A 13,110-nucleotide genomic window follows, 5' to 3' on the forward strand; every position below is an offset into this window, starting at 1 on the left:
GAGAGGCCAGAGAGAGACAGACTAAACATAGCCAAGTTTGCTTGTTGAAGGAGAACAAACTGGTTGTGGATTCTGAATCTTTTTTGGATGGAAAAAAAAAAAAAGATAGATTTGCTTAGTTTCTCAATCTCACATCTACTGTAAAGGAAGACAGAAGAGGCTCTGCTTATGTTCTCTCCTCTGCAATACTTTCGTCAGCAACACCTGCAGGATACTATCACCACAGGGGATGAAACATTACTTTTATATTCCAACAACTGCTGCAGAACCAAACAGGAAAGCCCCAAACCTCTGAGAACATCACAGCATAAATTAAGGAATGAAAGCCACCAACAGCCTTCAAGAAAAGCTTGTGCTGCAACCAGAGACGACTCAGAATGGGCAAACCAACAGAACTTCACTAATCAGGAACAAATTAAGTCACAAGTACCCAGTGCAATTCAGATGTGCTGTAGGTGGTGGCAACACTGCGCTACGCAGGGCAAATCCAAAAAGCTCACTCAACTTTCATTTGATCTTTTCATCTGTACTTCAAAACAAGGTGGGAGCGGGGAAGAGACATGAGAGAAGAAAAGGGTGGGAAGGAAAAGCTATAGCAAAGGGCACTACTTTCTGCTAATGTAAGACAGCGATGGTAGGAATAAGTTGAAGGAAAACAAAAAAAATCAGTGCTCTTTTGGAGTATCTGAGGAAGACTTCAGAGTCTCCAGAGACACATTTCAAATCTAGAAGAAAAAGGAACATTTTAAGGAAGCATCTCTCAGAATGCATGTGTTATGAAAACAAAAGGTAAAAATATATTGTCATTGTTGGAGGCAAGTAAACGACTTCCACAAAATCCAGGCCTCCCATCCTTAATTCTACAAGCAAAAGGACACTAAGATGGTTCTGAGGCATTTCCAAGACATGACATCTTTGATACATTTTAGGCAGAAAACATTATGCACTGCTTCCCTTGCAAAACACATAAATAACAAATACATGTTACAGAGTATTTTACAGCAGTGCCCAGCTCACAGCCACAAGCCCAGCCCATCTGTGTCCGACACTGATCAATAAAGACAAAAGTCAACAAGTTTTCTGAGGCAATTAACATTAGAAAGACACACACAAGCAAAGAATATAGCAAAGGATAGTATCAGACATATGTGTATGTTACTATGTATAGTCTTTAAATGTTTAATCATCTGCAACTGAATGCTTCACTAAAGCATTTTAAACATCATAACTTAGGTCTAGGAAAAAAAGAGAGAGATGCTTGAACTCTTATACAGCAAACATAAACAGACGTACTTTGTAACCACCACAGGGCAGAGGCAGCCAAAAGGAAAGAAGACTGGGAAAACTTCACCAGATTTCTAAAGAAAAAAGTGCTTTGGATACTGTAGATGAAAATCTTCTGGAGCTCTTCATTTAGATAAACCTCTGCATCCTCCCAAAGGCCGTAACCTACACTCACATGAAACCCGTAGCTTTCTAGATTTAGCTTTGGATTTCACGCTGCTACAGAAGCAGATCAGCACGACATAGTTTTGAGGGCAAATGTTCTCTGAAGTGCTACCTTCACCAATATTTCCTACACTATTTTAAGGTTTTTTTAAATAACTGTTTTCATATTTGCACAGAAGTGAAAACATCATATAGATATTAAAAAATATTCCCTGTCTGCAGGACACTGAGCCTTCAAAAAAGGAATGATCATGTGATTTTGGCTTTATTTATGACATTTTAAGGATTCATCTAGTTCATTTTATCATATCACAGGACTAGCTCAAAACTTTTGAATGTGAACCTCCCAGTTTCTGGCAGCGGAGCTGAAACACCTCTTGAAAACTTTACAAAGGCACAGAGCTAACCTGCAGTATTCACAGTCACAAACAATTGCAGAGATTTCGTTCACCGACCCATTGGTCCTGCAACAATAGCTAGAATAAGAAAAATATCTCTGCTTTGCAGAAAAAAAACTTTAAAAAGAGATATTTCACTTCTTTTTGGGTGGAGGGGGGAGATGAGACGTCATGACACTACACATCTGACCTACTCGAATCAAGAAATGACACACATGCAAAATCAGTCAGTCAACATGAAGAAAATAAGCTGTAGGAAGAACAAGGAAAATAATTAAGAATAATTAAGAATAATTAAGAATAATTAATTAAGAATAATTAATAATAATTAAGAAGTTAGATGAAAGGAGATATGAAATATTTAATTCAAGTAAGATAAGAGCTTATTCAAGTTAGGGTACTGTACACACAGATTTCAGAAGTGATAAGTTCCCTACACAGACTAACATTCTATCCATGAGGCTCTGCCACTATCTATTAAAAACAGTAATGTGATCTACCAACAGATCTATTTTTACGCAGTCGGCGCTGAGTTCATCCCGCACTGCTCCTGAAGCTTCACTTACTTTCTGTTTCATTTCGTTTGATCATGCCTTGGCATTCAGCTAAAATCGTCTCTTTAAAAGATGTCACCAGGGCATTGACACAGCACTCCATCAGCTGAAACGCAGTAAACACAGAATTAGCTCATTTAGCCTTTAAAGTTTCATCAGTCTCAAGTTTCCTGTGATGCAAATCTAGACTGTTCTCAGCACGTATGTTGTATAAAATAATTAATAATATGAATTAATTAATTCACAGAAGTAGGTTCACTTTTAAGAAAGTCTATACATGAAACCACATTTCTTTAAGATGCGAAGGTTAGTAAATGTGATAAGAACACTTCTGAGCTAGTAATCAGCTTAATATTTCTACTGTCTTTTTCCCCTCAAGGGAGCCATCGCTTTTGGAACACCAACTACCCTACTTAGTTTCCAAGTATACAATCAAGAGCTAAGAATAGTTCTCATTCCAGCATACCCTATTTGGACCAGGCTGGGTGGCTCAAACAAGACACTACAGCTAGATCTAGCACAGAAACTGCTTGCACATGTCCAGACCATTTCTCTTTTGTCAGCCTCTTCATACAAGATATAGCTATACAAAATGAATGATTTACAACATAACACAAGACATAAAATAAATTTTCATCAACTGCAGTAAATTCAGATTTAAGGGGTATTTATTTAAAATAACCTGTTTCCTGAACTGATTCCAACATAGGCAATTATGAACTACACGCTGCTGTTAAATCTTCCTCCAGAGCCTGAACTGTGTGAAATATTGCTCAACTGGGGGAAAAGGGTCACGAGCAGAACATGCTAAATGGTCATATTTCAGCCTAAGAGGAAATCTAGAAGAGTTTTAATGAAATTTTCATTGCTCCTTCTGATTGCAGTGAGCTGTAACATTTTCAGGTACTCTAAATGAACCTTCAGACACTCTTCACCCACTAGACCGGGGTACTTGTTTTCAAACAACTTCACCCACTGTTAAGCGTAGAAAAAATAAAACCCTGACTCAAAATGAATGAGCAAAAACGCATTTGAATGAAAACCAACTCTTCAATTTGAACTTTAATCTACAGTTACAATTAAAATATCTGTAGAAATTGTAAATTGTCAGATTATAAATTCAGGTTCTCACAAGAAAAGAACACAGTGGGTAATTCTTAAAAAGATAACAATATCGTAACAGCTTACTGCATTCTAACACACAGAAATGACAACTCATGGCTAACAATAACATGTAAAACACAGGATATGGCCATTTTTCTACACGCTGTACTTACTGCTTCCACAGAGTTGCATTCACGTCTTGTTTCTAAATATCGTAGTGCTCTTTTCTCTTCTTCCTTTAGTTTAGCATCTGCCTGTGCAGAAGTAGAACAGCCATCATTTTAAGCACCGACATTTCCAGAAAAAAATGACAGCAGAATTTGTACTTACATATTTCATATAATTCTGTACACCATTTTGTTGTAAATAAGAAGGAGCTTGTGTTCTATAAAACCTCTCCGTTGAATCCAAATACGCCTTTTCAAAGTTATCTCGATAAATCTGAAGTTTATCTTCAGGATTAGAACAAAGGTTAACTGCAAAGAGAAAGTTTAAACTTAATTCCTGGAAATACATGTGGCTAACAATAAGCAAGTCTCTCTCATTGAAGTAAGTTTCATATTTAAAGGTTGCAGTGAACAATTTGATGCATTCTGCAAAGGTACTCTGAATTCAAGATAACCAGTTGTCCAATCTTTAATCCAAGAAGACTTAGATTAACTGCAGACAAGCAGAAAAACAGGCTGCAAGGCCTGAAAAGGCAGGTGATGAAGTGGCACAGAAGTTTTGTTTAGCAAAGAAGAGTAGCAGTCTCAGATGCAGCCTGCTTAGTGCTTCTTCAAACTGCCTGAAGAATCAGAAACAGTATGGAAAATCGCACAGGTGTAAGGTTACTTCTGCAACCTTGAAACATCAAGCAGTTTGCTTCTTAACAATATTGATTTTACAGAAAATGATACATAGCAAAATCACCTAGAAGTTAATGATACTTTGAACATAATTTGATCGGTATCACATACCAATAATGACAAAATCCAAACAAAATGCTGAGATAATCATTCCAAACCCACCACCACAATTGTCAGCTCCTATGATGAAAACTCATTGACTTTAGTAAGGACGCAAGACATCAGTCTGTGTAAGACATACCATACGATTCTCGAACTCCAATAACAAGCTGAGAGTCAAAAGCTTCTCCTAGTCTTTCAGCATGAACCAGCTTCATTGCACTGTCCTGAAGTCTATTTTTTATATTTGAAAATATGGATTCATTCCATGTATCCAGCATGAGCTGCACAACAGGAAGAAAACTCTGTCAGAAAGGTGTATGCAGATCTAAGTTCGTCCAAAGAAATACAAGATATCAGAAACAGAAATAAAGCAAATGATAATACAGTTTTCAGGTTATATAACATGAAGAGCAAGTTCTGTGGTAGTTACAGAGGTAATATTCAGCTTATACGCTAAGCTTACTTTATAAAACTGGACAGCGAGGGGACGCAGTGATCATTTGATTCAGATATCACATCATCCTGTATTTTTCCCTGTATAACTTCTATAGTATTCAATTGTTCTTTGTTATTTCTGTATTCAACAGTTTTCAACAATCAGCCAGGTAACATTCCCAGCACCGGGATGTGTCAGCAGTTACAACAGCAGGGGCTGTTTTAACAACAGCTGAGCATTTGGCAGGCTCAGTCTCCACAACTACAATTCAACAAGGTACTTACATAAAGGAAAAAAAAAAAGAAAAAGAAAGATGTTTTTGGATTGCATTTTCCCAACATAAACGTTCAACGTGCAAGCAAAGCATATTCATCGTGTATCTTCAAACATGGCAATAACTACACTGAATGCTCTTTAAGCACACCCATCATCAGTCTGCACTAGCAGAGGAAAGGAAGTCTGAATTGTGAAACATACAGATTTGAACTCTGCCTCAGAGCTGTGAATAAGTGTATGAAAAATGAGATTAGGAAGACTTGATACCGCTATAAGACAAAGTGAATGATAAAATTATGTGAGCCTCCATTCATGCTTTGTACCTTTTAGATTTTAACACAACAAGAACCCAATAAAAGCCAGGTATCCTTTTCAGAGAGTCAAGGTGGCCTTTTTTAATTCTAAATTCCCTATTTTCCCAATTTCAGCTGAACTTCCACTTCAATTTTCTATCTGTATTGCTTAAAACATTGCAATGTTTTAAAAGCAAAGCTTTATTTGATTACACTTCCTCAATTACTTTTTTCATTATCTTAACATCATTAATATGCACGTCACAGTTGCACTGCATGATTACAGGATGGATTTACAAGAGCTGAAATGAGTAACAAATGGAGAAGAAAACAGAGGATGTCAACCAACGTCAAAGGCACAGCTTCATCAAGGTCAAACTGCTTGTAGACATTATGGATAAAAAACAATTTATGGGAGATATTTGAAGCAAAACATGCAGATCTTTTTGTGTGAGCACATAAAGAACTTTCCAAGCATGGGAAAAGTTTTCAAAGGTGCTTTTTAGAAACTCATAGGAAATGATGCCAGGCAATCACTTTCTGCAGTAAGTATGAAATAAGATAGTTTAGAGACTGGACTTTGATGACTCAACCATGAGACGGTCTCAGCTGAACTGCATGTAAGAGACAGACATCAGTTTCAGTCCTGAACAGCAGCTAAACTGTTAGTCACCAGTATTCTCTCATTATTCTCCCTGCCCCACCTTGCTTTTTCTTTCCTTTCTTAGTCTCCTGCTACACAGCAGAGTTCAAGTCTGCCGCATCTTGGAGAGCCTACTGAGATCACATGCTTGCTCTAACAATGAAAACAAAATAGGTAACTTGATGTGGTGATCTCTCTCTGCTGCTGCTCCTGCTTCTTTTCCTTCTAAAGGTACAGCAGACTACATGTCACAACAGAATGTTGGAAACAAGCAAACAAGCAAGTCACCCTACATAGCCCATTTGAGCTCATTTATTCTTCCTGTCCATATCAGGAAAGTTAAAACGATCTTCAGTACCAAAAGAAAGAGTGCTAATGAAACTGTATTTCACTATCTATGCTTTCTGTGATGCAAAAAGATGATTTTAAACTGAAGAACTTACCACTCTACAATTGATATGCTTTGTTTTTCTGATAGCAAAAGATTAAAGCAATTTCAAGGACCTTTATTTATGGGACTCAGTACACCAAGAGCTCTGCGCTCAAAACCCCAAGACACTCTTTACCATTTTGATTTAGAGCCAGAGATCGGTTTGTGTTGGAAGAGACCAAAAAGACAACCTAGTTCCTGCCACAGGCAAGGACACCTTCCACCAGACCAGGTTGCTAAAAGTCCCACCCATCTGGCCTTGAACATCCCCACGGATGGGGCATCCACAGCTCTCTGGGCAGCCTGTGCTTCCCAATCTGAAATCTAAATCTCCCTTCCTTTAGTTCCAAGCCAATATCCCTGGACTGATCACCACATTCCCTGACCCCTTCAACATGAAACAATGTATGAAATAAGATTTTACATGTACAAAGCTGTCTTTGATATGACTGAGAGCTTGTAGGAAATACAGGAAACTCTGAGATCAATGGCTGTATTTAACTTGAGATGACAGTGTTGCAAAACACAGACACGTGCCCCAGTTAAGATTCTGCCCTAGGGAAATAAACTAGGAGTGGAAACAATAATCTGCTACTCACTTGCGTAGATGAAGGTGAGTATAATATACAAGTATAACATATGTAAGTATAAGAAGAGTAGGGGTGAGTCTTCCACTAGGACTTAAATTAAAAAAAAAACCCACAATTTATTACATAATGAAATCAAACAAAAACTTAAAAACCCTAAAAAACTGTTTTAATCACTTGAACAAAACAACAGCCAAAGCAAAACTACAGTTAAGTTGCCACAAAGATTAAAACAACAGTTGCACACTTGTTTTGACCCTCAAACTGAAGCAAAGTGATACATCGTATAACACCCTCGGTGCAACTTCATGCTCAGCTACAGAGTACCGTTCCTACCCTTATCCATCGCAGAACAGAGCGTGCAGCAGAACTCTCGAACACCGACCACTTACCTTTCGGACAATACTGTCTTCTACATTAGATTTCTTGTTGCTGCCCTGCTTGCCCATTAAAGTAATCTCCAGCTGACAAAATGGCTTGGGCAAAATATCACACTGCGTGAAGAACTTGCGCCACTCCACTATGTACGCCTTTAGTAAAGCTGTATCATCTTGATGACTCAGCACTCTCTGGAGGAGGGGAAAGAAGAGGATGTAATTGATAAACAAACAAACAAAGATAGACTGACTTTGCTTATACTGAAAATACAAAATAAACAGTTAAAGAAGAATGTCTACACAGGTATGTGCCAATTAGCTTAGGGCAGCGGTTATCAACCCATGGCACATGGACATTGTCTAACAGTGAAAGGTAACAGCAGTTGTCAGTACCTTTCCAACTGAATCACCTTTTGTTAAGCTATTTGCATGCCAAAAAGCTTAAAACCTTAGGTCCTAAAGGCCTGCATTAGCACAACTACACCTACCAAAGGGCACAAACCTGTAAGAATTGTGTTACATTATGCAGAGCAGTGAAGTTCAATTTGATGATTTACTACCTCTCATTATGCCCAGGCAGCTGATTAACCTGCATGTTTCAGTAATGCCTGCAAGCACTGTACAGTGCCTACCACAAGGCCTCTAAAACAACAGCCAGCACAGACCATACTGAAGGCCCAACTCAGCACAGCATCCATGCATATGTGCTAGCAAGCTGAAGGGACTGAAATAAAATAAACTGATATGTATATAAGGCCTCAAGCATAAGAAATTGTTTTCCTTTGAACAAAGCTGCAGTGGTGTAAAACTTGTCACTAAGGAAAGATTTTAAAGTCATTTTTGATTCTTTCCAAACTTTTATCATGTAATTTATTAAAGAAGAAATAACAAAATTAAAAAAATAGTAATCTTGCTGCATCCTTTGCTATACATTTTAAAAACAGAAGCTTCCCTTGAATCTACTGATGAATTCAACTATTTGTGGGGAGTCCATTAAACTAGACAGCAAATCTTGCTGAGCCAATAGAACAGATGTTTCTAATATGCCATACATTGGACGTGTTTTAAAGCCATTGATGAATACGTCAGCAAGCCACTGAAGCCAGACAAAAAGCATTTTCCGGGCAGTAATTTCTTATAGTAAATTTTGCCTCAAGAAATCTTCAAGAGGAAGAAGATTCCATAAGTACTGCTGGACAAACAGAAAAAGTGCTTTAAAAAAAACCAACGTTGCCTACAACGAAACAATGAGCCACGGCAAACACTCAAGGCTGTCTTCTGTCTTTCATGTAGTAATTACTATCTCTAGAATATCACAGCATTTCAGACAAAAAAAAAAGAAGTGCATTTAGATCCAAAGAAAGTCAGAACTGTTTGGTTATTTTTCCTAATAAAACGAATAGAAGTCATGAAACACTAAGAACTTACTGCTTGTGCTTGCTTAATAAAATCAAGGATGTCTTCCTTCAGAGCTTGATGGATTTTTGCTGGACCTTTGTCATCCCACAGGCAAACTGCATGCACATCTCTAGAAAACAATTAATCCGTCTTTTAGTAACAACCATTCAAACCTTAATCCTCTGATGTATGAGGCTGAAGAAGTCATAATTCTAGCATATAAAAGAAGAAAAAAATCTATGCATTTTGTTTATCACTTAAAAAAAAAAAAAGTGGTAAGATCGCAGTAACACAAACGGGAAAATGTGTGTGGAGAATAAATTAAAGCTTTAAGGAAGTGCAGGAAGCAATAACAGCAACCTGACCAGGAAAGGATTCTGCTGAAGCAGGTTTAATGTATACATGTAGAAGTCAATTCTGCCTTCACCACCTATCCAATAATCCCACTGCATTAAGGACAACTTCTTAAAGCTTTTCTTTGACAAGGATGGAAATTACGTGCCAACAGAAGCATGGCTACTGAGCCCACAGTCATTCCACAATACTTTTAAGATGCAGCATTCACTCAAAGTTCCATAATCCACGCACTACAACATCCATCCACTGCAAAGGAAACCAGCCTCACTTCTGAGAGATTTGAGATCAGGCACATCAGGTAATTTCAAGATTTTACTGGTATAATAAGATCTCAGACATTTCATGACAGCGGAAACACATTAAAGTGCAGCTCAACTGCAGAAAAGCTACCGAGTAGCACCACAAAGCAAAGTGCTACTAATGCATTTCAATCAACATTCAAATACTTTCCTGTTTTTCCTGGCTGTCAGTTCAGCAAGTGTAACTAACTTAAATTCTATTTTCCTCTCAAGAATAAAAAAGGCAAGTTACACTCCTCAACTATATTACCATACATAATGTGGCCTACCAGTATGTTCTTCCTCCTTTCAATGATAAAGTCAAGTCTTTGCAGGAGAGTAACTACATAATCTACAGGATGGCTTTGTTCCTATTAATTCAACAGTTATTCCAATGCAAAAGCAACTTTATTAGTTTAACTGAAGAGACAAAATGTACAAGATAAAAAGTTCATTTTACTCAGAAAAAAAAAAAGTGCTGCCCAAGAATTGACAAAGGTCTAACTAACCTGTGGGACTTACATAGATTTCACAGGAAAAAAAAGTGTTAATGAACTTAGAATGCCATCAGTTCATGACCAAAGTAAAAAGCAGTGCTGGAAGATTAGACATAAAGGTCAGGTAGAAGACACATCTTCTATACTTTTCTTAAAAAGCTTAACAAAATCATTGTCCAAAAATAGGAACCTGGAAGAGTGGGCTCCTTTCCCTTAATGTACTTAATTTAGCCATAAAGGCACTTAAGTTTGATCCAACAGTTCAGCTAGCAGCAAAATAATAAAGGAAAAAATTCAATAGTATGCAGAATTACTGAACTAATTATTAAAACTATGAAAGCAGTGACTCAGAACTGAATTTGTAACTGAACTACGCCATGTTTCTGGCAACTACTATGGCTGTGACATCATGAGATATTAAAACTCATTGCATGATAAACTACCTTGCTGTTTGGTTGGCAGAAAAGCATGACAGGTGCAGTAAGATGGCTCTAAGGAGAAACACTGCACTTTTCTTACTGAAAAGAGCAATAAAGATGCAGTCTGGAAGACAATTCATTTCAAATTAAACAAAATCTAGTGAGTCATTTTAAAAAGCAGACAAAGAAAGTGCAGTGTTAAGTATTTGAGGGAAAACAATTCCACGCTGAGACAAAAATAATCAACTTTTGATATGTAAGTTGCAAATCACTTTCTTACTACGCTGACAAAGGTGACATGATGTATTGTAAGAAAAAAAATCAGCACTGAACAGGAAGTAAATCCAGGAGTTTTGGAAGGAGGAAAATGCAATGATACTTTTACCTTGAGAGAGCAATCCTCTTCTCTTAGCTTTTTAGAAAGTACAATGATGCAAACAAGGTCTGAAAAATGTTATATGTGCTATTCAATTATTCAAATTATACCAGTTAATTTGCATTATCCTTTTACTCCAGTAGTACTTTTAAGTTGCTTCAGAAGAAAAGTATTTAAATCGGAATAACGAACTGCCCTCAAAGAACTTATTGCCCAAGCAGCAAACAACAGTGTCTCTCCAACAAAAGCTTTGTGGGCAGGTAGAAAGCTTATTTACTACAACAGGCTGAAGGCTGAGCTCTGCTGTTCTTCTTCCACTTCATCTGCAAGGATCTGAATCTCAGTAAAGCAGTACTTCTGTACATTAATTCTGAAGTAAGCACACCTAATAAAACGTAAGCTAGCACCTGTGTGCTCCCACGTAGTGTGTGCAGTCTGACTTCTCTATCAGCAGAACCACAAATATCCCTACAGCAAAGAAGGATGCAGGATGCTGAAGTACTTACGAGAACAGGTCAAACCACTGCTGTTTCGTGACGGACTCCTGACGAAGAAGTTTCAGAACGATAGGGCGCATGAAATCCCATTTGTCTTCAAATTGAAGAGAACCTTTATTCTAAAAGGAACAAAACAACCGACTGTTAGTAACATAAATTATTATTCGGAATTACCTTTAAGGACTGTAGTTTCTATGGTTAGCACAAAAGTACCTTCTTGTCAGAGGTACCTCAGACAACCCAGCATTTGAATAACAGTCCCACAGCTGAACAAGGCTTTTTACAGTAAGCATTACTTCAAACAGCAGCAGAAGCAGCTAACCAACTTCTTCCTTAATGCCCCACACTGGTTACAATACAACATGTTCTGCAAAATGTCCTTCACCTGTTAGCACAGTTACACATGAACAACGTGAGTGCCACTCAGCCGCACCACTGCAGCCAAGATACACAACAACAGCCACGAGGCAGAGCTGGAATAAATGACTGCAGCCAAAGCAGCAGCAAGGAACCAGGAGCACCTGTGGGTGCTGCCATGGGCCTTCTTCTCTACTCCTTGTTTGGCACAAACAGCACAGAGAGGAAGGAAGCAGGGGAACATAGGAGCTGTTGTATCACAGGCCCCTTCCTGCGGCTTAACTGCCCCCAGGCAATAAGGCAGCCAACATTACAGTGGTGCAGTTAAGAATAATTCATGCCTATAAATCTAGTCCCAGGTGACCTTCTTCAAACTCACTGTACCATATAAGAGGAAAGCTAAAGAGTCCAAGAGCTCCCATCTCATTCTGATTGTCCCAAAAAACCTCACTCATTGTAGTATACAGGCAGACTGCCGTTACTGGAAAAACAGAACAAAACCACTTGAAGAGAGAAACGAGTCTGACCGCACGCACACGTTGTAAACCTATTTGCTTACTGCTCCACATCTTAAAAGGAAAATCTGCAATTAAAAAGATGAGTTGACTGGGAGCTGCGACAGGAGACTGTTGGTTATCTGTACTGCTAAGTTTACTATTGACCAGGTCATTGTGTTGGCTAGTCATACTACTACATACGACCTAATTCACCTCAAACACAGCACACAATGCAGTCTAACTGTTTGAAATTCTGACAAGCACACTGTTCTCCACCAGCAGCTCTCCAGACAAACAAGCACAAGCAGCATGCTGCATTCTTGAAACCATCTTCTTCTAAACAACATGTACATGGAAACTTAAAAATACATCTGTTGTTTAATATTCAGAATAAGCGCAGTTCAGAACCCACATCCCCTGCAGCTCCCATGTCTCAGCTTTCACAGAATACAGAATTGTAGAGGTTGGAAGGGACCTCTAGAGATCACCGAGTCCAACCCCCCTGCCAAAGCAGGTTCCCTACACCACGTCACACAGGTCGGCATCCAGGTGGGTCTTGAATATCTCCAGAGAAGGAGACTCCACCACCTCCCTGGGCAGGAGCTTTACATGATAAAGATGCAGCAGGCACCACAGTAACTCCAGCAGCAGCAGCAGCATTTCGCCACTGCAATGGCTACAAAACATGAGCCTCAAGCAAGCAGCCCCTGTCCCTGTCCCCTTTGATGGCTTTCTCTCATCTTCTCTACTCCTGAGAAAGTGATTAACCTCTTCTTGCAGACATTCATGTTCCCAGTCCCCCTGTGTGGGTTAAAAAGCCTGCAAGATGAGCTGCTGTAGAGTTACAAGTTCCAGAAAAGGCATCATCAAATGAGTAAAAACAACTTCCTTCAAAGTTCCCCTTTGGAGTGAAACTTCAAATCTCATTTCTGATTTC

The 13,110-nt window shown here is 38.6% G+C and overlaps 1 protein-coding gene across 4 annotated transcripts in view; it reads right to left on the reverse strand.

The window, feature by feature from the left end:
• The window catches only part of CUL5 (cullin 5), a 38,234-nt gene that overhangs the window by 21,339 nt on the left and 3,785 nt on the right, over positions 1–13,110 (reverse strand). For 3 of the 4 annotated variants that reach the window (XR_001552777.2, XR_014942220.1, XM_015852236.2), the window contains exons 2-8: positions 11,329–11,438; positions 8,926–9,025; positions 7,513–7,689; positions 4,595–4,736; positions 3,836–3,981; positions 3,679–3,759; positions 2,414–2,507 (exon numbers count right to left, since the gene is read on the reverse strand). Coding sequence is in view for 2 of the 4 variants with exons in the window: in XM_015852236.2 (XP_015707722.1) it covers positions 2,414–2,507; positions 3,679–3,759; positions 3,836–3,981; positions 4,595–4,736; positions 7,513–7,689; positions 8,926–9,025; positions 11,329–11,438 (850 nt within the window). In the remaining 2 variants the exon portion in view is untranslated. Of the gene's footprint in view, positions 1–2,413; positions 2,508–3,678; positions 3,760–3,835; positions 3,982–4,594; positions 4,737–7,512; positions 7,690–8,925; positions 9,026–11,328; positions 11,439–13,110 lie in introns of those variants that run through there. The other variant, XM_085536432.1, reaches the window with a different exon arrangement.

This window comes from Coturnix japonica, chromosome 1, assembly GCF_054131305.1.
Source record: "Coturnix japonica strain WE chromosome 1, WE-NBRP24, whole genome shotgun sequence".
NCBI classification, from domain to species: Eukaryota; Metazoa; Chordata; class Aves; order Galliformes; family Phasianidae; genus Coturnix; species Coturnix japonica.